This window comes from Coloeus monedula, assembly GCF_965178545.1.
Source record: "Coloeus monedula genome assembly, chromosome: 2".
Lineage (NCBI taxonomy): Eukaryota > Metazoa > Chordata > Aves > Passeriformes > Corvidae > Coloeus > Coloeus monedula.
Window position 1 is genome coordinate 39,374,962 of NC_138782.1, and position 27,787 is coordinate 39,402,748.

General features: G+C 40.2%; 1 protein-coding gene across 2 annotated transcripts; it reads left to right on the forward strand.

Moving 5' to 3' along the window:
• CDC42EP3 (CDC42 effector protein 3) lies at positions 1-27,102 on the forward strand. Of its 2 annotated transcripts, none has more exons than XM_082276643.1 (2): positions 1-266; positions 24,984-27,102. In XM_082276643.1, the coding sequence occupies exon 2, from the start codon at positions 25,266-25,268 to the stop codon at positions 26,031-26,033; it is 768 nt and encodes a 255-aa protein (XP_082132769.1). In that variant the 5' UTR covers positions 1-266; positions 24,984-25,265; the 3' UTR covers positions 26,034-27,102. The 2 variants fall into 2 exon arrangements, with proteins under 2 accessions (XP_082132769.1, XP_082132768.1); XM_082276642.1 differs by lacking the exon at positions 1-266 and adding an exon at positions 616-803.
• The last annotated feature ends 685 nt before the right edge of the window (positions 27,103-27,787 follow it).

The following is a 27,787-nucleotide window of genomic DNA, read 5'->3' on the forward strand; positions in this document are numbered from 1 at the left end:
TGGCCGACGCTGGATGGTCCGCGCCCCGCGCAGCACCTCCGCGCCGCAGCTCCGCTCCGGCCCCGCCACTGGGCGGGGGGAGACGCCCCTGCGCCCCGCCGGCTCTCGCAGTATTTGCTGGTTACCTGCAAATCGCAGACCGCCGAGTCGCGAAAGCCCGAGCGCTCCTTAACAACGCGTAAATAATGGAGGACAGGCAGGATGAATGAGTGCGGCGCGAGGAGAGCGGACTGAGCTTCACCCTGACCGATCGGGGCGCCGAGGAGGTGAGGGGCAAGGGGGTTTGGGTGAAAAATCATCAGCTTTAAAGAACGCTTTGGAGCTGACCGTGCTCGGGGGATGGGGGCAAGGGGGTTGCCCACCCGAAGGCTGCACCAGGACACTGCCAGGGTGTGGGGAGGGCCTCCCGGCGCTGCCCGCAGGGCCCCCACCCCCGCAGTGAGGTCAAAAAAAAAGAAAAAGAAGAGCGGGAGAAAAACCCTTTATTGTTATTGTGGCTGTTCCCGGCCTCCCTGCCCGCCTCCCCGGCGGCGCTCCGCGGTGCCAGGATTTCCCTGCAGCCCGCCCTCCCCGCCCGCAGCGCCGCCGGCAGCGCCGCCTCCCCGCGGCAGCCGCTCGCCGCCCGCGGCCCCGCGCCGCGCCCCCGGCACACGGGGCGCCGCCGCCCGCGCACTGACAGGCGCTCGCAGGTGCCGCGCTCGCCCCGAGTCGCGGAGGCGCGGCCCCGCTGTCCTCCCGGCTCCGCACCGGCGGGAGGGAGGCAGCTCGGGAGGGAGGAGCGGCGCGGGAGCAGCGGCAGCGCCGTAAGTCGGGGAGCGGGGCGCGGAGCGGGAGGGCCGCCACCGCTGGGCTGCGCGTCCGGGTCGCGGCATTGCCCCTCCTGACCTGCGGAGCGGCGGCGGGGCCGCAGTGCGCCCGCTTGGGGGGCTGGGAGGGAGGGGAGGCATTTCGGGGTAGCCAGGGGGAGTACCCATTAATGATCGTGTTTGGCTGCTCGGGAGGTTCATGCCCGAGCTGTCGCTTAGAACGACTCGGGTTGTTTCTGCATCACTAAAATTCCGAGCTGAAATTCGCTCCTGTATCGGTTTAAATTTCCATTTCAGTGTATTTTGGCATACCTGATTTTAGACCCTTGCCTTGGAGACAGAAGGCATACCCAGCCTACACCCCCCTCCCAAACAGGCTGCCCTTCTTTTTGTGCGGTGTGTCCCCTTTCGCCGCGTCTTCCTGCGTGGGGCTAAGAATAACCGTGCGCTTGAGTGCGCTGCTCCCTGCCCGGCTGGGACTGGGGCTGGACCGGGGGCAAGCATGGCGCTGGGGGCAGGTCAGTGCCCGGTGTGAAGCTGGTTGTCGAGCTAAGAGTTGAAGTCGGGGAGTCAAATTTGAGAAGTTGGGTTGGGTTGCTGATAAAGATATGTGGGCTGTAGATTAATAAGAAGGACTTGATTTATTTTCAGTTGAAATTTAAAAGAGACCAAAATAGAGGAAGTAATTAATTTAGGACTTGCGTCACTGTAGATTGTTGCTATGTTATTAAAATAGGAAGAAGGCTTATTATGAAATGTTTAATGTTACAAATATGATCCTGGTCTCTTACTTTCCTTTAAAAAATATCTGGGGGAGGGAGGCAAGGACTCATGCATAGACCATTATTTTCAGTTACATGCTGGTTGTAAGGATGTAACATTGTTCAGGAAAATGTAGATGAAAAAAATAATGTTTAAGGTATGAAAACCTAAAGCTGAACAATTCTTTAGATACACACTACCAGAAATCCTATAATCTGCGTGCCGTGGCTCAGATGTTTAAAGGAATGACAGAGATACCAAAAAAGGCATCATGATACACAGCGCAATTCTAGAAGCAGAATTTTCTCCTTCCCTACAGAAAAGGAAAGCACATTTCTGGAAGCAAGAAGTGACAGATGTGGCAGCTCAGCAGCTGGCTAAACATAAAAGCATGTACCAGCAGGTGATTACTGTTGCAATGATTTATTTTTAAAGCGTCTTGTACTGAAAGGCTTCGGCCTTTTTTAGCATTAGCATCAAGATTTACTTGTGCTCTATGGCACGTTAAAAATAGTCTTTCAGCAGAAACGTTTAGAAAAGCAAGACAGAATTCCTGTGTTCAAGGCACTCCTTGCTTTGAACATTTGTTTTGCATTACAGCATGCAAAGAAGAGGAACTGAGCAGGTTCTTTGGTCGGTAGGATAGTACTGAAGGGAATGATTTTTCCTGGCCTCAGCATAAGCCAACGGTATCTGGGAAGGAAACAATGGGGCCTATCTTCTCCTTAGATTAAAGATAATCACAGTTACGGTTCTCTGGGGAGCACCTTGTACATCCACAGAAGTAAAAATCAGGCTGCAGAAACTACCTCTGTGGTTCTGCCTTTCTTCTGTGATTGGTAAAGCCAACCTGAATCACCAGGAGGTGGCCTGGGTGAATTTTAGAAAGGAAGGAGATGGATATCACCTGAGAGGCAGCCCAGAGCCACTCTTCCCCTGAGGCAGTGGCAGCGTGGGTCTGCACCATCCCTATTTGACTGCTGCGGCTAAATGCCACATTGACTTGAAAGAGGCATCTAAAACTGTTCCAAATCACTTATATCAGCTTTACTGTAACCAACAAAAGCGACGGTTCATGGCAAAACATGTTTTGCTCTCGGCTTTTCATAATTAGGTAAGCTGCTTTGGTTTATAGTCTTCTAAGTTAGATGGCTTCTTATAGAAGAAATTCTGGTCCTCTGCCCAAGTTCTCAGAAATAGTTTAGGGCAGAAAAGGAAACTTGCATTAAAAAAAATTCTTTATGCCATGTAGAATTTGCCATCAGGTTCTCCTTCACTTCTTGGCAGTGAGGCTGTGTGTGTCCCAGGAGCTCAGCAATACTCTCTGACCAGTTCTTTCTCCTCTTCCTCACCCTAGTTAACAGAATTGCTGTGCATCAGGTCACCTGATGCCTGTTTGGCCTTTCATACTGATGTAAAACACTACAGGCTTTCACCCTCCTGCATGCAAATTTTACTTTTTGGAAACAAACAAATAAAACCATGACTTTTTTTTTTTTTTTTCCTTCTTCCCTCTTATGATCACGTCAGAGTAAATATATTTTCTCAAGATCTGAACCATCTCATGGAGAACTCCTCTTCCCCAAGTGGTAAAATTGAGCTAATTGGGTGGTCTGTACCTAGTAGCCCCGGTATCTCCACGGGTGCAGTGCTTACAGGGAAGGCAGTTGGCTGAAGGTGGTGTTTGTTTGTTTGTGTGATAGCAAGGTGAATTTCCCTAATAAACTTAAGCCTGAACTTAAACGAGGATGTGGGAAGAATTGTGTTCGGGTGTTGGGTGGAGGACTGTTTTTAGATGATTTCCTCTCACTACGAAGCAGACCGGTTAGTAGGCAGTGAAAGCGGCTCGCGGGTCCTAAGGGATGTGTCTGGGTGGAGCAGTGAGGGCAGATTTGAAGCACTGCCTGTAGAGCACAGGCTCTTCTGCAGAGCACAGTACATCCTGTGTGAAACAGGATGGCAGAACGAGGTGTAACTACTCAGTACAGGTAAAGCTCATGCTGAAGAAGAGACACACTTCTAGTGCTGTGTTAAAATAAGAAAGATTTCTGGATGACATTCAGGCAGATAAGCATTGCTTACAATATTTTACAATGTTCTGTATTTACACTCATAATTTACATTCCTAATGTTATTGAGCAAAGATGTTGATCCAGCATGGTGACTGCTGGGAAGGTGAGTCTTGGAGCAGCTGGAACTGGCTGACAAGACTAACTTCCTCATAGTTCAAGGGTTAAATCAAGACCCAGTAAAGCCTCAGGAAACTCTGCCCAGATAAAATGAGATGATTACAAGTGGACAAAGTTGGCCAGGGTGACAAGATATATTTATACCTTTACTTAGTTCCATTGATATTTGTGGAATAGTCAAATATAGAAACAAACATTTGTCTTACGGTTTTAGCACTAGTAAGTCTACAGGAGCAGTTAGTCAATAATCTTTGTAAGCAACTGTGAGATTTTTCTTTTGAGAGGCTAGTGAACTGCTGAATATATTTTACTCCTTTTTGTGTTGTGCTTTTGTTTTTTAAAGAGGAAAGATAAGCCATTTGCAGGCCATTTGCAGGCTGAGCCTACGTCAAGTAGCACTTTTAGTGCTTAAAGCTCTGAAAATGTGAGAGTTGTTTTCAAATGCTCAAACTAAATTGTATCGTCATGATCTTAGTAGCTTTTTATGCAAGACCATTTTACTGAAATGTACATTTAGCACAAGTAATTTGAATTACAGTTATCTTTGAAATTAGCAAGTTGTGCAATACTCTTAGAACTTGATGACCTAGTATCTCATGAATGCCAGGGAGCCACATTAAGGGTTTCAACTCCCACTATGTGTGGTAAAACAACAACATACAACTTAACTATGTAAATGTTGTGTTCCTGCTGTTTTTACTTGCACTGAATAATAGAAAAAAGCTCACCAAATCTGATACACTGCTTTGATTTCTATCATAAAGGTCAATGGGGAACATGTTAGATAAGAGATTAAAGGGACTGATGCTGTGAGTTTTTGTGCTGGGTCTCATTCTGAATGAGCTAAGTGAACTTTTCTGTGGTTACATGTAAACAGCTGAATGAGCTAAGTGAACTTTTCTGTGGTTACATGTAAACAGCAGCCGACCTTCTGCAAAGATAGAAGAGCTGATGACAAGCTGAGACTAGGTATGACTTGCTTAGTCAGGTCTGCAAGCTTGTTTAGGTGTATTTACATGGCAATTAATTTAAGTCATCTGTAAGAACTTCCTAAAAATAAATATTACTTCATATCTTTTCTTGGAAGATCTAAAATGTAGGGCTCAGTGTATTTTTTTTTCTGTCCCTTTGAAATACCAGATGTTTCAAGTCCCTTTTTCACTATTTTGCTGTAGAAATTTTATATGTATCTGAGGATTTGTGGTGTGCCTTAAACAAGGGAAACAGGTGTTGAGTCTTCATTCCAAATGTGGGGGTTTTTCCTATTAGAATATTAGGCACTAGCATAAAAATAGTAAATAAAAGCAAACTATTAGTCTGAAATTTCTTTTTTTTTTTCCCCGTTAACTTTTCAAGAAGTCTGTACAGTATAACAAGAAAGTCAAGCAAACCTAAAGCCTGTTATTCTGGCAAAAGCAAGTATCCGTAAGTTGGCAAAAGCCTGTAGAAAATGGTGCTACATATGCATTATGGTCATGTTATTTCTCATAGTCCTCTTGCCTTACATAGTATGTGGGGTGAATTAGGTGAGAAGTAGCAAAAAGGGAGGATCTGTTCGAAATTCTGGGCTAAAGCTGAAGCTCCTGCTCTGTCATAGTCCTTTTGGGTGGTGCAGATGGTGAAGGAACCAGATAATGATTGCACGAGTAATGTAATCTTGGGATTTTCTAACTTTGTGTTCTTTGAGTTTGTAACCTTAGTGCTCTACGTATGATATTTCTAATTATGGGGTTCATAATTCTCAGTGATACTCTGCAAGGAAGATCAAAGGTGCTTTGCAGCCACCACAGTCAGCATCTCTAAAGCCTTTCTGCAAAGAGGTTGTGAAACCAGCTTTCTAGCCAGCAGAGCTCTCAGTCATGATCTTCACCGACAAACCCTGATCCCTGCAAGAGTAGGAATAACAAATCTTTGGTGAAGAAGAGGCTGATGGATCTTGTTGCTTTGATAAACACTTTCTCCATTTCTCCTGTTCTAGTAAAGTTCCTTAATTTCTTTATAAGAAGGTGGTAGTCTCAAGCCATCTAAGTCAGTTTCTGTGTAGTAGACAGGTTTTTTTGGGTGGGTGTTTTTTCTAGTACTTGAGTACTAGTATCAAGTGATGTACAGGAACATAATGCCAGTGTTGCTGGGGACTTTTGCTCCATATTTATATTCTTGAACCTTTTTGTTTATTTTTCCTCATTTCATTTATATTCTCAAGAAATATTGACAGCACTAACAGACTCTTCTCATTCAGAAAGCTTTTAAATTCTATGGAAAAAATCAATACTTCAGTAACTTTGAACCTTAAAAATTCATTATGATGCCAGAACAATTTTTTTAGTGTTCTTTGTTCTATTACTTCCTAAATCTAACCTTTTAAATTTTATCCATCAAGATATTTTGATCAGAAATAAGTTCCATTCTTTATTCTTTCTTATGTGTATCTCCAGTCCTACCTAAGTAAAGCCTGAATTGTGTATGTTTATATACATCTTTTTCATGAAGGCCTATGTATTTTTTAGAGAACTCTTTAACTTTACCTTTTTGACTCAGTTAATATGATTCAGTGCATATTTTAATTTTGTTAAATTCTGTTTATTCATGAGATTGGGTAAATTAGATCTGAAACTCAAGCAAAGATTAGTCCAAGGTGTATGGAGTGGAGTTCTGGGTGAATGTTTTGTTTCGGTTTTTTTCTCCCTTTTGCTGTGCTGAAGATGCACACCACAAATATCCTGTCCTCAGTGTGACAGGATCTCGTTCACAGACTCATGCCACTGCTTTTAATGAAATTTTGTAGGGGAACAGCTATCAATGTTAATTTTTGGTATTTATTTTTGGATTATTTGATAAACTGTGTCTTGGGAACTAAGAGTTTGTTTGGTTAATTTTTTTTTTCCAGAGGATGGTTAGGTCAGTCTTCTCATGTTCAGATTTCAAATGATAGCTTAATCAGTTGGAATTCTATGAGGTCCATGTAATTTGAAGCATTAATGTGACTCATTGGTTCGTGGACAGTACATGTTTCTGTAACCTCAATGAATAAAAACAAAAACATCCCTGACACCAGAAGCTGCATATGCCACAGTGAGGGTGAAGAAAAAAGACAATGCAGGTTCTGCCTTTTGCAATGCAATGCAAAGGCCAGCCACGCCATTTCTCCCCAGCACTATGGTCCTTGCAAAGGCACTTTTCTTTCGCTTTTCCATGATTTTTGTGTATTCATTTGGAGGATGGTATGTGGCTGTGTAGTCTTTGGCATTTCCCTCTTAAAGATGAGGCCCCTACAAATAATGTTACGGGTTAGCCCAATTTAAGGAAGGCTTGAACAGTAGGAGAGCTGCATGGTGAGTGAAAGAGGGACAGGGAAAGAATAGTGACATTAATTGTCCTGCATGTCAGATGCAGTTCATGTGTTTCTGCTCCACATACCAAAGATTACTGCTCTTCATCAAGTTCTTTGCTTGCTCATGGCTCCTATAGCAGAGGACCTTGGAATAATAACCACGGTTCATAAGAGGGTAAGATTTAATGGATCTGGGGGTCTCTTCTGCTTGGATGTTTAAACAAGACAGGAATATAGGAGTGAAGAATGGAGTAGTGTGTCCATGCATAGGCTGTATATATGGCAACAGGACTGTACTTTGCTTCGGTCCAAACAGTTGGAGTGGAAAGATGAAATATGAGGGAAGTGATGTTCACAGCAGTTACAATTCTGTTATAAACCAAGGTATTCCTTGCCCCAAAAGACACAACAACTGAAGAACTGTCTTTTGTGAGATTTGGTTGTTGTCATTTTATGTCTGCATAATTCTTAATATTCTAGATACCTGGCTTGTGATTAGGGGTATGATGCTACAGTAATACAATTTGTAATAATTCATTGCTCAATAGGTCATCCTGCCTAGAAGGCAATTGTAACATCTAGTCAGTCTGATGAAAGCCTTAAATGAAACTGTTTGCTCGTTACTTACCATATCTGCTTTAACTTGTTTCTTATTAGTAACATACAAAGTAATCAGTGGTACACAGGAGTCCTCAAGACTGAATAGAAAATCTATTGTTAGTAACAAGATCATAGACTGAGCAGACCAGTAATTTGTATGGCTGCTGCTCTGTTCCACATGTCACTCCCCACTTGCTTGGTATGATTTTAGTGGAAAGCAAGGCTATATTTCTTCTGGTTTTCTTTCCATGTACCTTCAGGCAGTAGGAATACCCATCAGCCTCTGGAGTATTTCAGATAAGATCCTGAGAGGTGAACAGAAAAGACAACAAAGTATTCTATATGATAGCAGTAGACTGTATAGGTCTCTTAAAAATGCATACTTCTAGTCCCAAAGAAAAAAAAGTTACAATAGCAAGAGTCCAAGAAGGTTATGAATCTGTAGGAGTTACTAAAGGAATTTGTGAGGACAAAAATAAAACCTGCCTCTCCAAATGGAAGTGCTGAACAATCAAGTAATTTATGCTGTGGATAGTTTTCACATTTTTGTCTGATAATGAATTTCACTGTTAGTTGCAGTAGTTATTTTACCTTGAGAGTACAACCATGCCTCTACCTTGGCAGAGAAATATACATTGTAAATAAGGTATTTTGTGGCATGGCATAATGTTTTGATTACTGGGACATGCTCTGACAGCTGTGTAGGAGGGAATGACAGAATTGTTATCTAATGAAGCAACAACAGAGAAGTTGGAAGCACTTTGACACTGCCTTTGGTATGAACAGAATCCATTCAAGTGTAAATCTTTAAGTGTATCCAAGTAATCTCTAAAGATATAATATGCATATTACTGAAAAATCTGCAAGGAAAGAAGCAGGCTTCAATGCCACAATGAACAATCTAAACATGCAAATTAATCCTATTCCTAAATTCCAACCAATTTTCCTGCATCAAGCCCACGTAAATGTCTTTGTTCCTTGCATCTATGCATAAACCTTAATTCCTTCCCCACGTCCGCTGTCCTCCATCTCTTGGTTCCACATCCCTGGTTCTTATGCAGAGGTTCTGTCACTGATCTGAATTTGGGTTGATGGTTATTCCTGTCAACTGAGTTGTTTGTGGGGAGGGAGCAATGTAAGCATGAAGGCTGTTATTTTCAATAGAGAGGATTTCAGACGATTCTAGGTGGCAGACACTAAAGCTACAGAATCCTGTAAAAATTACAGAGTTTAACACCTTAAAATTGCCTGTCCTGGTAATTCAGAACGACAGGAAAAGACACATTCCCAGGCACAAATTTTAAGGTCAGACCTAGCTTTAAAAGAACAGAAATGCCACAACCTAGCAATGTTGTGGATTTTGCTGGATTGTGTATCCACAGGAGTAAAGGGCATTATGGTACAGCTGGGGAGTAGAAATAGATAATTTTGTTTTATCTCGTTAGAGAAACAGTTTAAAACTTTCATTAAAATTCTCCCACCTCCTTCTAAACCTCCCAATAAACAAACATATACAGATGGCTGCAGAAGAGGATAGAAAATGTTGAATGGTAGTGTCAGATATTGATAAACAACTCTGAAAATAAGCCTTAAAATGGAAGCTTCCAAGACAGCTGAAGTGTAGGTGGATGTGTTAAAAAGGCATCATCTGAAAAATTGTGTGTATTCTTTCTGTAATAAAAGTAGTTATCTCCGGAAGTAGGAGCACCTGTCTGTGTATATGTCTGTGTACATTAAAGAACCATGACTGAAATGGTACCAGATGATTTTTCAGGTGCTCTGATTCAGTGTGTTCTTTCAATCCATCTGGTGAGGTAGCTGGCAGTAGTTACTGGGCTTTCCAAATTTCAAAGTTTGTAGTTTTGAGATAAATAACCTGAGAGTACAAATGTGGTCCCAAAGTCAAGTTTTACAGCGGTAACAATATATAAGAGATATGACTTGAAAAAAAGTTACAGGTTTCAAATTCAAGAACTGTTTGAATTTTCTCTGAGTAAAAGTGAAGGAAGCCACATACAATTATTTTTAATTGTACTTTTCTTTAAAACTGAGTATCTGTAGTTGGACATGGATTCTGCCTGGTCATGGATCTTAGACACCCTTTCTGGACAGTTGTACTTTAAAATGTTATGTTTTTCTTGTTTGTTTTGAATAGGCTAAGTTGCTGTGAATTGGGTGCTCTTCTGCTTGCACAGTGTCAAAGGAGAAACAGCTTTTAAAGCTTGCAGATCTCAAACTGTTCATGGCAATTGACAGGAAAGAATTTATTTGGTTCTCCATGCAGGATTTGAAGTAGTGTCCAACACAGAGATCTACTTCTTTTTTTCTTTTTATTTTGTGCTGAAAGATGAGAACTTTCCAAACACAACAGTTTTGATGAGAGCTCTATTTTCATAACTTCCAGTAGATATGTCCTTTCAGCCTTCATAGCCATCCTGATGGCCGAGGAAATATAATCTGTGGACAGAAAGGCTCTAAAAATTGCTTTCCCTAGATAAAAATGCTTTTTTCAAATATTTAATTTTTAAGAGAAATGCCATGAATTTAGGAGAAAATATTGTTCATATCTTGAATGATAAAAGTCAGAACAGACTACTGGGAACTTGTCTTATGACAAGATGTAGGCCTTTCCTGAATTGTTATCCAGTTCTGTGTCAGTATGACTCCTGGCACTGCCTGAATTGTTTGAATTAGACAACAGTAATTTCTTTAAAAAAAAAAAAATCCAAAAATTAGCAAAGATTCAATTAACAGAGAATCTACCATAAGCCTGAGTAAATTGTTCTTGCTGTTCGATAAAAGTATATTTTCTTTTGTACTTGCTTAGACGAGCTTCACTTTAGCAAACTGAAGCTACAGAGTTGGACTGGATGATCTTAATATCTATTCCAACCTTAACGATTCTATGCTTCTATGAAACGTAAGTGATAATATCAGTCTTGTGGCTCCTCTGGAACTTTCTTTTGTTTTGTGATATTCTCTTAGAATTGTGGCTACAGGGACAGGACATCGTGATGGCCAAATTCAGAATTACTGGACCTCTCCTTTCAGTGCCCTCTCATGCAGCAGGGAATAGCAGTAGCCTCTTACGACTACAGTTCAAGAGGGTGCGGTTCAGCCTGGTTATCTCTTCTGACCTCTTATTTCTGTTTCTGAGCACAATCTTCCTTCCTGAAACTGTGGCCTATATGATTTAGTCTTCGATTTTAATCTTGAATGCATGACTTGGGCTGCTGTTAAAACTCTAAGTGGCTTGCTGATGTTCAGGTATCAGCCTGTGGTGGTTTAACCCGACAGGTAGCTGAACACCACGCTGCTGCTTGCTCACTCCTTTCCCCACCCAGTGGGATTTGAAGACAATTGGGGGAAAAAAAGGTAGAATTCATAGGTTGAGATACAGTTTAATGGGACAGAAAAGGAAGGGCTAATAATAAAAGAATTAGAATGTACAAAGCAAGGGATGCACAGTGCAATTGCTCACCACCTGCTAACCAATGCCCAGCTAATTCCTGAGCAGTGGTCCCTGGCCAGCTTTCCCCCTAGTTTATGTATTGACTATGGTGTCATATGCTATGGAATATCCCTTTGGACAGTGGGGGTCAGCTGTCCTGGCCATGTCCCCTCTCAGCTTCTTGTGCTCCCCAGCCGACTCACTGCTGGGGTGGGGTGAGAAGCTGAAAAGCCAATGCCGCTGTGTAAACACTGCTAAGCAACATCAAAAACATCAGTGCGTTAGCAATATTATTCTCACCCTAAATCTAAACCACAACACTGTACCAGGATAAAAATTAACTCTATCCCAGCTGAAATCAGGACACAGTTAATCAAGGTCACTCTGTCCCTCATTTTCATTATCCACCTGTTGACTTTTCCCCCTGATCCTCAGTCTTCCAGTGCAGATCATCTTAGGGTAGCTCTCGAACAGAAATGGATCAATTGAAGGCAGAGTTTAAAGAGCACTCACTGACAATGCAGGCTGCACATCCTGCTGAGCAGAAAGCTCACACAACTCCTTATGCCCATAGGAAAAAAGCTACAATTTCTCTGTGTGACATTAGTCTGACTTGGGAGTGGCACTACCTTTTAGGGCCTGCAAATGGAGAGAAACGCCTATGAAATTAGGAGTGTTAAACTGCTGTGTAAGAACTCATAATTAATCTACTCTGAGATCCCAAGATCCGTAGAAAAAAGAGAATATTCTTGGTTTTCAGTGGATGTACTGGGCTGAAATAAGAGCTGCATATATTGCAAGTTGGCCTTCCATTGCAGATGTACCAGTTTTGTATCTTGTGATCTATTAATAAAGCAAGAGTTTTGATTCTGATGTGGTTTGCAGGAGTTATAGCCTCCAACGATTACACTGATTTAATTACTGTTGAAAGAGAAAAAGAAAAGATGTAAACTAGTGACTCAAAAAGTTATCTTAGTTGTTTTTAAAGCTATCAGCAAAGTGTTGGACCCAGGAGCAAATGGCTGTTTCCAGATACATAGCAAATTACAGAATTTCAGTGGAAAGCTCAAGAAGAATGTATTGGTGTCTGAAAAAAACAAGTGAAAAAATTTTCTGTATCTTCTGCATAAGAAAAGTGACTAGCAAGAGATGTTAAGGGACTTTTATTATTTATTAGCCTTAATCAAGTTCTAAACCAGCACTCTGTTGGATAAGTCACTGGGAATATAATAGTCCAAATGCAAGTCAAATTAAGAGTCTCTGAATTTTTCAGGTTGTCACAATTTTTTGTTTTTAAAATTGAGATTTTGCTTTAAGATGTAATGCTCTTTCAGCCTGTCTTGGCACCCTGAGTGAAACTGTCTGCCTTGTTTCATACAGTCTGAAATACTCACTTTGGGAGGTGTGAACTCAATCAGCAGCCATTAACCTGGGAACCTGGTGACTCCTAAAAGTTAACTGTTTTCCTGCAAGCTGCTAATGTGTTGTATTTGGAGAGTTTTAGTTTACTGACTAGGTGCAGTTCTTTTTTTCTTTTCATTGTTGTTTGTGCCTTTTTCCTCTTCCCATGCTAAATTGTCTCTGCCTTCCCACTTTGTCTTCTCAAGTGAATGGGTTATGGTCTTTTCAGGAACAGCAAAAGTTTAACAGCAGTATCTGTGGTTGGGTTTTTAATATATTTAATTTGAATTATTGTAGGATGAACCCTATTTAGTGTTGTGTTTTGAGAGAACAAACAAAACAACAACAAAACCCTCTTTTCCTCAAGGATGTGGTTTAAGAAGCCTGTTACTATAGCAATAGGGGTGTTGCTGAACCTACTTTTAACATTGATCTCATAGCTGTTGCTGAACAGCTTTGTAAAGTAAAAGATATCCAGTAAAGATATCCTTGAGCTGCAAGGAAGAAGCCTGGTATGCTGCCCTCTGCTTCTGCAGCCAGAAGGAGCATACCTCTCTGGTGAATCCAGGTAGCATCCATGTACAGAGGGAAAGAAGGAATGCCACTTGGGTAATATCTTTCTTTTAGAACTTACTGTACATGTCTTTTCCTGAGACTGTGTTTCAGAGTGTTTTGGTTATGGTATTTCTATTCCTTCCCAAGGGAGCTATTTCCAGAGAGTTTGTGGAACAGGCCCTACATTATCCATTAATTTCTTCTGGTCCAGTACTGAAGCAGCAACACTGAGAGGTTGATGCCCTACTCAGATGCAAGTTCTCTCTTAAATTTCTTGAGCGTACTGTCTCTGCTCTTGTGTAATTCAGGGAGATAAAGTTTGTTCCTTCCCTGTGTTTCTACAGAGACTATCTCCATTAAAAGAACTGTACGGGACAAGAGAAGAGAGCCCCACACTGTGCCTTAAATTAATCCTGATGCATAGTTACAGTATATATTGTGGGGTTTTTTTGCTGGATATGATTTGGATTTGCACTCAGGACAAGGAAATTGACCTCAGTTTCTCTTCCTTTGCCTACACTAAGAAAATCAGGAATACCTGTCTGCTTACTTAGGTGGCTTGGTTTCTGACCATCTTTACATTGGTTCTGTTTTCTGAGTTGGTGTTGTGGTGTTTGTTGTGTTGTTGTGTTTTATTTTGCTTGATTTCCCTTCCCCCACCCCCCAGTAGAAGTTTTGTCAGCGTGATAAGTGTGTGCCCTGGACTCTACAACATGTCATCTTTCCTTAAATTTTTGAAGGATGGTAAATCACACTAAGCAACGTAGTGCTTAAATTTGACTCCCTGAAGCTTGCAAAGAGCCATCAGAAATTTGCTTTAAATAGCCTGCAGTAAAGGTAGAATTTCATCTTACCTACTTATTAGAGGATAAGTAAATAAATATGCCCTTCACACAAGAAAGTAGGTCCCAGAATTATATTCTTGTATTTTTCTGGCTACGCGCCACTACTTTCCCTACCAGTTGTGTGAATTGGTACATGAAGGACTTGCAGCATGTGGTAACAGCTCGTTCTTGGTCAATACCAAGGTGCATCCATGCCCAAAGGGATTGCTGCACCTCATTTCTGTGCTTCTAGAGTTGTATAAACAAGACAAACAGAGCTGTAACAGTCCAGCTGCAAGTGTGTCAATGTAATATAATGCCTTGGTGTGTGCTCTGTTTCAGAACCAGCTTCTCTCAACTCTGAAGTAATTACTGCAACCTGGACAAAGTATAGGCTCAGTGCACTTAGCTGGTGTTGGTTTAGTCAGACCTAAACATAATTTTTGCCTTGTGCAACACTTTGCTTCTCCTACTTGTCCTCCCCCAGGACTCTGTATCATGTGAGGGTCAAAAGAGTGAGATTACTAAAGAGTGATCTTAGGCATTACTAAAAAGACAGATGGTTGTTAAATTTGGGTTGAATTTGGCTGTCAGACACCTGGTATATGTCTCCTCAGTATCCTGAGAGTGGAATGCCAGTGCCGATCAGTCTTAAATCTATGGACAGTGGTTTTGACAATGGATTGTATATTTAGTGGTCAGTTTCAGAATCTCTCTCCCCTTTGATCTCCCTTGTTGGGAGCACCATAAGGCACACAGTAACTGGTGCTGAGGAGCATGTTTAGCAGTTACTCAGCTTTTGTAAAGGAGTGAAAGGGACCTGCAAATGTAGGCTCCTACCTCTACTTCTGAGGTAGGAGGGAGGGAGGGAAAGGAGTGGTCTTGTTGAGTTGATGATCTTAAAGGTCTTTTCTAACCTAAAAGATTCTCTGATTCTATCTGGACTGTGAGGGCTGCAGAGAGGTGCAGCTGGGTGTGGGCATCTGTTACCTAATGTCTAGCCTAGTTTCTGTCGAAATATCTGATTAATTTTGGGGTTTTCATTAATGTGGGTTTTGGAACAAATTAAATGTGACCGAGGTCCCAACAAGGATCTGAGATCTGTTTTCTGCTGAAGAACTCTTTATACAAATGAACACCAATTGCATCATTAAGCACACGCTTCACTGGGGCTGCCCAGCAGGACAGAACAGTGAGACAGAACTTGCCTCACGCAGTGCTTTTCTTATAAGGTGAGAGCCACTTAAGACAAACTCGTGCTTTGGCTCATTTGTGTGGTTTTTTACAGCTTTTTTGGGGAGGAGGTAGTTGTTTTACGGCAGTCTGAGTTTGGTGTGATCCTCTTCAAAAGGTGCTTGTATCTTGCGTTTCTCTAGATACTAACTAGCAAGCAGATATTTCCCTCCCTCTCCCTAGGCATCCTCCCAAGGATTTACAGTTTTAAAGGTGTGTGAGAGGGTTTGTTCGGGTAGAACTCATCATAAAAAGTTGTAGCTTGTTTCTCGCAACAAAGGCAAGTTGTTGTTTTGGTTGGTGTTACGCCACTGTGTTTGTCAGTGTCGATTTATGTCAGGCTTTAAATAGGATACTCTGCAATGAGTTTGTTTTCTGGTAGTTTGTAATCCTTTCAGGCCAGCTAACATTAACGAGCGGCTGCATTGCTGTGGCTGGCTTTCTTTTGATCATGCACAGCCCTAGTCAGGAAATGGGTGAGGAGCATGAGTCATGATTACATTACCCTAATGTGACTGCCCACTAGAAGTTTTCTTTTTGCCGCCAATACGCCTTCCCTTGACACTACTTCTGAAAACAAAATGTCCATTTTGGAGCACTTTGAAATATTGACCTTTGAACAGAGAGATTTATGTTCCCTTGCAGTCTCGAGGCAAAGCTCTTAAGCAGGAGCCCCTGCAGAGTGCAGAGAGAAAACGAACGTCTGCAAAGTGCTTTTCCAGAAGTTTGCAAAGACAGGACTTGACTTGCAGTGCACTGCGTCTGCTTGGGCTCACTGGATACAACACGCTTCCCTGACCATTTGCTTATTCTGTCATGTTGCCTGCACATGCAAGCTCCAAGTCCAGTCTTCTCTTACACATGGGCTGTCATCTCATTCACCATTTGGCTTAAGTTTTGTCTTAGATATGTATTATCTTTTGAAATATGGCTACAGTAATGGGAAGATAGGTGCTGAGTGCTGCCTGAGGTAAACCCTGAGTGTTGAGAAGGTGGCTTTAGTGGGATTTGAGACAGCAGTATTTTGGACAGTTTAATTAAATACGTGGGATTTAGAGTTTGAAAGAAATATCAGCTGCTAATCAGTAAACTAGCTTTAGCACCGAATTGCCACTGTGCACTCTGAATATTCAGACAGTACACCTCTGTACAAGTGCTGAGTGTATTAATTTCTTTCAAATTAAACTCATTAACTCTGTCAGGTTTTAAGAGCAGTATGTGAAATATAACTATTGGCACAAAGAGTGAATGCACCCTGATACTACTTGATATATTCTAGAAAAAAATAAGTCTGATCCATTGAGTACAAGCAACTCAAGCTGACACAACCAAATGTCTCAGGAGGAAGTGGGGACCCCTGCACTACTGTCCAGTGTGTGGCATCCCTGTCAGCTGGGGCATGTTGCAGGTGTCACTGACATGCTGCAGAGCAGCACCAGAATATGACATGTCTTCCAGTTGTCACTTATTCTTCCAGATTCTTACCTCTGCTCAAATAGTCCCTTCAAATAGTAGAGTTGTTTTGTTAGAACTAGAGTATAAACTCACAGTAAAGATGTAATTTCTGTTTTTTGCCTTTTGTTTCATATAAGGGTGATAAGCCAGTTACTTTAGCTGACATGGACTTGTTATTGTACTAACAATATACTTAAAACTGAATATAGATTACAAAATTTTAGAAGCCCTATTTACTCTGTGATTTCAGCCCCACTCCTTAAAGAGGGTATGAGTTGGACCAAAAAGTAATTCAGTGAGGATTTTTTTTTAAATCTATTGAAGCATTTCCTTTCTTCCACCTACTCCAACCCCATCAACTTGGATCTCATCTTGATGACCATTTAACTCTCTGAAGGAGGCAGAACTGCAACAGAGCAGAAGATTCATCCTTTTTCTATGTAATACAAAAAATAAGTCCTGTGTAACTGTAGATTTTTCTGTATATTTATATCTCTACCTCATTGTTAGTCTTTGCATATACAAGGTTCTCTGGCTTTCAAGTTTATTTTAAAACTAGTTTATCAGCCACTTAAAGATGGTCAATACTTATTTAAAGCAAAACACTCTGAAAAGTGAATAATAGAACTGGTGATTATGATATGCCTATGTCACTTGTGTTTTTCAAGGAGATGATAAGGAGTATTTGACTTAAAAATGAAGCATATTTGAGAATTGGAGGTCAGGAGTTCAGGGCAGGGTTTTGCGGGTTTGGTGGTTGGGGTTTTTTTTACTGAAACCTTGCAGGATCCTTGTGTTTTAGATTGCCTTTTGTCAGCAGCTAGCAGTTAAAGAAATTTTAAGCGAAGAGTCTTTTCCAAAAATAGTATTAATATCTTAACTATAGTTAGAAAACCTTAATTTCAGTATGACAGCAGTCTTGGGAACCCGAAGGCAGAAACAAGTGGAGCTACAAAGCCTTTTTTGCATCAGAGGTGTGTAAAGTCGAGATGTAATTCCATGGACATTTTTCCTTGCAGAAGAGATGGTTAAGGATTGGCCATCCCTTCTGCCAGAACTCCTTGCTTTCTAAGAGTGATGTCTCAAGAGACAGCTTAGCTATTTAAATTACTTTTTACAGGTGAGAGTAGCAGTCTCACTCCAAGCCTTGTGGTTTTACACCCCTTTCCTAGTTAGTTTTCACCTTGTTGTGTGCTGAACTGGCCTGTAAGGGGTCAAGTGTGTGCACACAGTAGGGGGGAAGGAGAGAATGCCTTTCTGACAGCAAGTTATATTGAGCTTGAACTCTCTTGAAGCATTGCCATCGGGCAGCTGCAGCTGTTGCTAAGCCTGTCCTGTAAACTGAGTCAGTGGAGAGAACTGCGGCTGTGACCAGTTTGAAGTGTGATTTGTAGGTCCATCTGCCTGCGGAGTGTACAGGGAACTGCGGTGCAGAACCAGGAACCAGCAACGAGGAGTGAGGAATCCAAGGTGGGAACTTCTTAAACCAGGCTTTGAGAGCAGAGTTGGGCTGAGGAACTACACCCTCTGTGTCAAAAGAGAAAGCCATCTATGCTAACCTGCTCCGAATCACAAAGGGTGTGGAGTGTGGATTCATAATCCACTTAAACTGATCGGAGTGCTGGCTGACATCAAAAGGGGCAGTTGAGATTTCAAACGTAGCAGTTTGCCAGGCTTTTAGATGGCACACCATCAGCTCAGGTTGTAGGGGTTTTTTTTTTGTCCCATTTCATGTTTTTCCCTAGGGCCGAAGAGAACTGATGGACAAGTTTTTAAGCCTGTCCATCTTGTGGCTTATAGGTTTATGGTTCCCAGCTATTTGCTCACCTGGTGTGTGACTTTGTAGGATGAGATGTGTGACTGTGCTTCAGGGTGCAGCCTGTCTGGTGTAGCATAACCTCACCTTGGCTGGCTGCGTTAGTTAACGTGCTGCACCTTGTGCTGACATGTACCTCTGCCTAAATCTGCACGGACTTGTACCCTCCCAGTTTTTGGAAGCCAATGAACTATATGGCATTAAATCTGTATATATGAATGTACCAGCCAGCAAAGCTAAGGAGAAGGTAAGAAAGAGGGACCTGTTTCAGTCCATGGAGCTGAACAACAGAATACAGTGAGCTCATTAAATCCCTGTCTCTGGAGGAGAAAAGAAAGGAAGGTTTTTATTGTTCTAGAAAAGATGCTAACTTTTCAAAGCTGAAAGCAAGCTGTGATTCAAACCTGTTGAAAGGTGAAAAAAATTGCTTGATAAAAAAGAGGGAATTATTTAAGATAGTCTAATGAGTGGTCATAATAAGTACAGTTGCAAAAAGCAGACTGTGCAAGGCATTTAATTTCATATTGCATCACAACCAGATTTTTAAAATGTTAGTCCTACAGTGTCAACAAAGCATGTATTAAAAACATTTAGAATCTCAGAGTAGAGCATCAAAGAGGGATGTACTTCTACTGAAACAATGCAGAGATCTATTTATACAGTATGGGCTGCATAGTATTTTTAGGAGCATCTTGCAAATAAGTACAAAATTGTTGTAGTGCAAATTTACAGGTGATGAATATTGGTGAGGAAGTATATTGGTGAGGGAGATGGAGAAAGCTCAACTGATTTATTGATTCACAACTTCGGCACATTGAAATAAAATGTTTCTCTCTCTTTCTGAAGTATGGCATTGCTTTTTACCCTCTAAAATATAAATCCAGTTTATTTGCTGGAGAATGATAATGAAGGTTTCTGGTTGATAAAGGGCATTTGTAATCTCAGACTGATAAAGAACAAAATAATTGGAGACTGAGACCAGTTGCTCATATTAGACCTTTTTTCTTCTTCCCCCCAAACGAGGTTTGCTCTCCTTTGTTTCTTTTTCTTACAAGCTAAACTAAAAACTCTTAAATAATTACTTCATTTCAATATAAAACACAAGTACTTTAATGGTTTAAAATTAATTGAAAGTGTTCCCTAGTCAACATAATTTACTTCAGCTCGATCTGTTTGTAAAGGCAGGGTGACAAGATTTAAAGTAGTCAACAATTAAAAATGATTTCAAGAACTTGTTTTTTCTTTCTTTGTGAACCTAGGTTTTAGAGAGGCAGGAAAAAAGAGGAGGGTGCTGGAGAAATTTAAGATCTGGAAAGACACTGTCCCTCTCTGTGCTTACACTTAGTGGCAATTAACACTTCAAGTGGACAGCTCACAGCTAGTGTACTAATTGTCTTTGATTTATGTGGAAAAAAAGTGGTTTGTAGCAACAGAAATTAAAATGTATCCTTATGTGACTTTTTGCCCTTTTTTTTTTTAAATTATTTCTCCACAGCTAGAATAGATAAAGTAATTAATTGGATTAATCAGCACCCAGATTGGAACAGGAAAGACTTTAGGTGCATATTCTCTGATAACTGACGTCTGTGACGTAAATTAATGTATGTAGTCTGCATGTATGGGGAATTTTAAGAGAAGGATGGACAACCTTCACAGCTAGCACATGGCATCTCTGTCTTTTCAGGACAATGCAGAAATGAATCAACTGCACTATAGGGTCAGGTCCTCTCTTGACCTGTGCTTCTGTAGCTGTGGGAATGGTTTGGGATTTTTTTTTCCTTCATTTTCTGAAAAGTGTATGTGATAACACAGTGAAATAAGTTAGATTTGATCTAGGAGAGTCAGTGGACTGCAGTTAAGAAAATTAGCTGAACTGAAGTGCATTTAGCCTGATTGTTTTTATAAAGTAACAAAATCTGTAACTTTAATCAGGAAGGTGCAAATTCTTTGATGAAAGGAGAAGCAAAGGAGACAAGGACTTCTAACCTGATCAAGGGAAGTTGACTTTAACACAGATGACTTCAAAGGCTGTGCCTCTTATAAACAATGTAAATTTAGATAAACAATCTGGAGGGAGAAGTGTTAGCACCTGATGTGGTTAAAGCTACTTAGAAGGTGGTGGCTTTATATGAGGAGAGCTGGTGGCCTGGTATAGAAGTGGACAGATTGGTGGCCTCTTGTCTTCAGAGTCTGATGGTTGATAAGGACACCTAAGTCCCCAGGAACACAAGAGGTAAGCTCTGTGGTGCATCATCTGATGCTTTTCTTGTACCTCAGGACTTGGGTAGCTGGGAGTGTCTTTTACTAGCATTCAGGAATTGTGACTGCATGGCTTCAGGCCCCTGTTATAAAACCAGTAAAAATGCGTTTTACGCTTGATGTTGTTTCAGACATAGTGAAAGTAACAGCATTCACAAGGATGTTCTTAACAGTTTATTTGTACTGCTGAAAGCTACTGGTAGCTAAAATGAAGGCCTAAAGCCTAATTCTTCTATGCTTGCAGATACTTCATAATGTAGAAAAGTTGCAGCTGCTTGTTGTGTAGTTTGTGTCTGTCTTTTGCCATGTTACTGTGTTTTTATTTGGATATTTAGCTAATGTACAGACTCAGTTTTCTCTTACTGACTTGCTCCGCAAGGTAATCCAATGATATTTTAAATTATGCTTTGGAAAGGTCTTTCTCTGAATTTCATGTGCTTCTAGTCAGTGATCTGTAAGGCAGAGCCTTTGCGAGGGATTGCCCTGTAGAAAGCTATAGGCTTCCCAGCACACACAGTTGCTTCTGGCTTTGCTCTGTGGAAATGTGGTTTTCTTCCTATAATTTTTTTGCTTAAGGATGTAGGTCTCTTAGGATATTTGCACAAATAAAAGTTTGCACCTTGACCCTTATTTGTCTCTGGCTTTGCAAGCTTAGCTGTTGAGATATTTGCTGATAGTCTGTCCTTTTATAATGGACTGTGGAATAAGCTAAGGCATCCATGGAAGACTTTGAGCTGTGTGGAAGGTGATGACTGCTGAGTGGACAGAAGGCAGATTGAGAAGTACCTCTAAAAATATTAGTCTTTGTTACCAAGCAAAACACTTAGATGAGAATGTGAAGTGATAGGAATGAAAATGAGCAACTGCTACAGCCAAACGAAAACTTTAATTTTTGCTGGGCTGAAATTTCTCTGGTTTGGCTCATGTTTGGATCTTGTTAGGAGAGGGATATCTTTTCAACTGGAATAAAAACCCTTTCATGTTGTTTTTCTCTTAAATTAAGGCCTTTCACTGTAGGGTGGCAGTCCAGGATTGTAGACTTCTGGTTTTCTGGTAACTTCTCATTCAGCCTTCCAATCACTTAGTTACTGAGCTGAAATTAGTCAAAACAGAGACTCTTTTAGCACTAAGATCAGAAAAAGGTCTCATTTTAAGGCAAGGCGAAATTTACTGTGTGACCTGATATCAAGATTGCAGTGTGTTGTGTCCCTTCTCTTAGCCCATGTGCACTTGGGATTCCATTAAAACTTGTTGAGTGCAGGGAGTGTGTTAAGATTCTTGTGAAAGTTTTGTGGACTAATTTTTTAGTTTTCTAGGATTTGAGCTGGAGGCTTAGTGTCATTAGGCTTTTCTTCATTTGCCAAAGTTGGATTTATATATTTTTTTCTTACCAAAAGAACTACTTTATATATGTATATATGTGTGTGTGCATATATGTGTATATATACTATATGTTATATATTGATATGGGTTCTTCCTTATTTATTTGTAAATTAAGTATGAATAAAAATAGTGTTTTAGGCTTAGTGAATATTTCCAGATTTATTTGCTTGAAGTAGCTTAAAATCTGTACTCCTTTAGGCAGCAGTTGACAAAGAAGATAGGTATGCAGAAACCAAATACAGTTGCTCCAAAGCTGTTATGTTGTACATGGAAGGCCTGACCATTGAGAAGGGAGCCCTTTTACTTAAAAGGTGTAATTTGCAGATTTCCAATACTGTGGGTACTGATATCTGCAGTAAGAGTAGCCTTTGTTTTCAGTAGAGAAAATGGTGCTTGCACTAAGCATGTAATTGTGAAATTTCTTCTCCTCAAATGTAAAGCCTCTTGCACTGGCCAAATGGAAGGCAAGGCCTTCACAATTAAAGGGACTGCTGTATAGAGAGGGCTTGTAATTCTTGATAGTGGTGTCTCTTGCAGCATCCTCTCGGGTAGTGTGGTTTTACACTGCCCCTTACTGGGGCTCTCTCGTAGTGCAAGAACTAAAGGAGATCTGGGTGTCCAAGTTTGTGCTGCATCCAGAGTTTTTGTATTTTCCCCCCCTGAGATATGAGCTAAATAAAATACAGTGCTTTTCTGGTGTTTCAAAATGGCCTATTTATACTAAAAGTTATTTTATATTTTCTTTTTAGTATTTCCTGATGTTCAGATGTTCCATTGTTTCCTTCAGGTTTTTTCTAAACCTCCCTGTGGAGTTTAGTGATAATGGTTTTTGATACACATCGGAACTGGTGGAAGCCATGAAAGCTTTGAATGAACTGGCATTTGTCTTTCATTTTTAAACTAGTGACCAACAGGTGTGACTTTGAACCACGTTGTCATTACATAGCCATTCATTCAAATTAAAAGACCTGAAAGACTGAGAAATTAGAATCAGAGAGAATTTGACCTGTTTTTTCTGGGAAGTGAGATAGAGCTGAGTCCACTAGATAAACATAAAAAACCTCACCGTTCATCTTTTTCTGATAATAGTCTTCTCTGTAGAGTTGAGGACATTTTGTTTTGTTAAATGGGTTGCTTGGGGCAGAATGACAAACGGGGAGAAACAGTGCAGTGATTTTCAGAGTTTAAAATTGTTAGGTTGATTTGACTAATCAATTCAGTTCCTGTTGTAGGGGCACGCGTAGAGATCTTAGGAGTTACTTTTCTATCTTGCAGTACTGACGTGGAGTAAATGGAACATGAATCTCCTACTAAACTGTAGATCCTAATGAATTTCCATTTTGTTGTGTAGAAGAAAGCTTTGACGTGGTTTTAATTGATTGATGTGATCAATTGTGTTTTCAAAATTGATCTTAAAAATCATAAAATGCCCTCATAAATTATTGAACACTGAGCTTATTTTGTATTTCAACTTTCAACTGTTTACATCTTATGTATTTTGCGGGGGAGGGCTTTTCAACATTATCAAAGTGCAGTAGATACCTGGTGGGAATCAAAAAACCAAAGCACTGACCTGGCTAGACTCCCAGCTCCCCTTGTGATGCACAGTTAAGTACCCCACTGCAGGAACTAATTACTGCAGTTAAAGGATTTGTTAAAATGCTTAAATTCTTCTTGACAACCTGGGTGTGTAGGCATACAGTGCTAAGTTTTAAACCTGGTGATTCTTACTGAGCTTAAATTGGTGAAGGAAAAAACCTGCCAGGGCATAGATAAAAGGCAGCAAAAGTAGCCCTTGTTACAGACAGCTTCCCTCCACATATGGTATAGAACAGTCTTTTTGTATAAAAGCTGAAATCTCCTTTACACAGTGAGGGTGGTGATGGACAAAGAGTGATGGATTTGTAGCTGAGTATTCTGATGAGAAGGGGTGGTCTGTGGTGCATGGACTTAATAGAAGAAAGTATAAAAATGTCCAGGAGAAAAAAAGCATTTATTCTGAGATTGTCCAAGGGTTAGGAACTGGCACTGTAAGGAAGAAATACACCATTAAAGTATTAACAAAGAGTGTTTTTCAATAGATAGTTGACTTAATAGCCTGTTAGCCCTTGTTAGCTCTATTAGGCCTTTCAAGGACCACATTCCAGTAGGACAACATGGTTTGCAAAAACTGTTTCAATTGGCTGCACAGAGCAACTCTGAATCACTGTGGCCTCATGGTCTGCATAATTCATGATCTAGTCTATAGCTGCTATGAAGAATTCATGTAGACTAAAGAATGTAGTCACAAGAATCAATCTCCTCTAAGGCACGTGCATTTGGATGTTCCTAACAAATTGAAAAACCTGGACCGGCTCCTTTTTCTAGTTCCTAAAACTATCATTGCAAATGGGCACAATTATTGGAAATGTTATTGGTTACAGTTTGTGAGTGTTCCAGCACTAATTGGAAGTATCTGAATACTAATCTAATTATCCAGTTATCTAATTCAAGAGAGTCTACTCCATATCCAAAAAGGTTTCCTGAATGACTCTGTCAGTCTTCCTGGATCTACCAAAAAACTTAATGCTGTTGAATGTTATAAATGTGTTTCTGCATGTGGTCTCAAAGGTCAGCATTTTGAATGCCAGAATAAGGAGAAGAAAGATTGAGATGGTGATATTTATCAAATGAATTGTGCTCAGCAACTGTGTCTAAAAAACTCTGACTTCAAAAAAAGCTATGAAGTCAGAGAAAGGTTAGCTAGCCTTGTTAATCTGAACCCTTTTATCCTGCCTAATGAAGGGAAGCAACATCATAAAGCTAATCTCCAGGCTGGAACTGTCAGTACCAGTACTAATTTTGGGGTTTGGTAAAAACAAGACTGAACGAACCATGAAAAATACATTAATGATAACCTGATTTTGTATCCCATGCAGGTTTTCTCAAGTTGTGGAAGTAGCAGGGCATTTGGTTGCTAACTTGACCCCAAAACTTGTGCTCCACCTTGCAAAGAGCTGACGTGGGAGACATTTACCTTCACATACTCCACAATTCTCTGTATCAGAAGAAAAAGACTTTGTGTGCAAGAGTGGTTCAAGATGACAATGTAACGTTGCTAACGCTGACGGTCTCCTGAGAAGAACTGGCTTTGTAAGAGGCTTCTCCTTCCCTCACTTTTTTTTTTTTAATAACGACTTCTCTCAGAAACTACAAGCAAGATGCCAGCCAAGACACCCATCTACTTGAAAGCTGCTAACAATAAGAAAGGGAAGAAATTCAAACTAAGGGATATCTTATCTCCTGATATGATCAGCCCTCCACTTGGAGATTTTCGCCACACCATACACATCGGAAAAGAGGGACAGCATGATGTTTTCGGAGATATCTCATTTTTGCAAGGTAACTACGAGCTATTGCCTGGAAATGAAGGTAAAACCAGAGTTAGCCAGTCTGGTATCCATAGTGAATTCTTAAGGGCAAACAGCACTTCCGAATCCATGTTTACAGAAACTCCATCACCAGTGCTCAAAAATGCTATTTCCCTTCCTGCCATTGGGGGTTCTCAAGCCCTTACATTGCCTTTATTGTCACCAGTGACATTTAATTCAAAGCAAGAATCCATCAGGTCATCAAGACATCCTAGGCTTAGCTGTGAGCCAGTAATAGAAGAAAAACTGCAGGAGAAAGGTAAAGAGATGGAGGATGAAGAAATGTACAAAGATGACATATGGGAGCAAAATGGTTCTTCTTCACATTTTACTAACGGCAGCGACAGCCACTCATCCAGCTTTTCTGAACGATGCACTGATTGGCAAACAGTTGATTTATTGGATGACAGTCGGCTTTCATGTGAACTAACCAAGACAAAGACTAAGTCAGAAGAATCCCTTTCAGATCTTGCAGGCTCTCTTCTCTCATTGCAACTTGACTTGGGGCCCTCACTTTTGGATGAGGTCCTCAATGTAATGGACAAGAACAAATCTTAGGACTGGTACTCCATTGCTTCTTTATAAGTGATTCACTTAAACAAAAACAAACAAAAGACCACAGTTCAAAAGCAGACATTTAAAAATCAGCTGCTTTTGCAGTTGTTTGACGGGTTTTCTAAAAATATTCTTAAAATACTATTTTTTTACCTATTGTTTTTCATGATTTTTATTACACTAAATTCTCATATCAGGAAGGTAAATTTTAATAACAATTTTCAGCAAATATAAAATGTTTTTAAGTACCAGTATTAATGATCAGAAACTTAAGAAACAGCATTTGAGGATGATACTGATTGTGGCATTTGGTTAGTTCACTTCTACAGGCTTCTGAATATGTGAGAATCTCTTAATGTCAGAAAGGAGACTGATATTAATTATTCACTTTTATAAATTATTACAATATCACTTTATGTATAGGCCTCTTTCTAGAACCTTGTGTTTGAGGGTTTTATAGTGTTTATCTTCATTTTCCATAGTACCATTTCTGTTATAAATTCACCATAACTATTTTCTTGGTCTTATACTACCACTCTGAATTCAGATGTGAACAGTTTGAAGGCTTTTTCAGCTTGAATACCTGGTCCAAAGTCTCAGCTGGTTTAAATGAGTATGCACAAATTTACACAAGTTGAGGCTTGGGCCTGATGTTGTATATGAAATGTTATGTTGTGAACAGGTGACACATGCAAGATATTATGGTTAAATTATTTTAAAAGTTGAAATATATTTTCTGTGTGCATATTGGCTTTTTACTGCAGAGCCTACACATACAGTATCTCATCAAAATAGTTGCTTGGCATTATTGGTGCTCTTCTGAAAATTGTATATTTGTGTGTTTGAGGAGAAATATGTATTAATAGTCCTTGCTTTTTTCTTCATTTATTTCCACAACATGCTTAAACTTGCAACTGACTGTTTTAATTTTTGAAGAAGGCACTGGTTATTCACAATGCTAGTGATGTGTGCAGCAACAACCAATGTTTGCGAAATGTGGATCCTTCAATACAGTACCTACATGGATTGCATAAATACCTTGTGCAATACAATAAAAAACCCTTTAAATTGCTATGTCTTTGTGATTCACTACACAGCCTCATCAAAACACAAAGTTTTCTTTTCTCCTATAAGGAAACAGACTAGTTGCAGAAATATGAGACTAAGGGGCAAATCAATTCTAACTTAATTCAGTTGATTTTTCCAGTTTAGTTCCAGAGGTTTTAAGGGCAAACTCCAAGCAGATAGGACCCTCTGGGCTATATATACTGGTTTAAAGTAAGGGTAGATAGGAGAGTTATACTTTGGGCCCAGTGAAGTTAGTGGCAGAGTTCCAGCAGCTTTCACTGAAGTCTTTAGGTAAAATCCCACCACAGTTTGTAGACAGTTCTTCATTAGATAACCATATTTATCTGTATCGTCCTACAAGAACATGTAAGTCATGGATTATTTAGTACATATTATATTTATCCTTAAAATTTCTAGGGCATCAATGCCAAATAATAATGTTCCTTCAGCATGTTTTTGGAACACAATCTTTACCCCTGTTAAACACATCTATTATTGTAGCTGCATGTCTCATTAATGCACAGTCTCCCATATTATTCCTGAAAGTGAGGAAATGAGATGTAGAATGCCCAAGAACTGTGTTTATTTTTAAGATAATGTTTAATTGCCTTCAACTTCATATTCTGTGTGTAAGCCTGGATCAAATTTCCAGTGTATTCATAATCCAAGAAGAATGGTGATGACTGTAG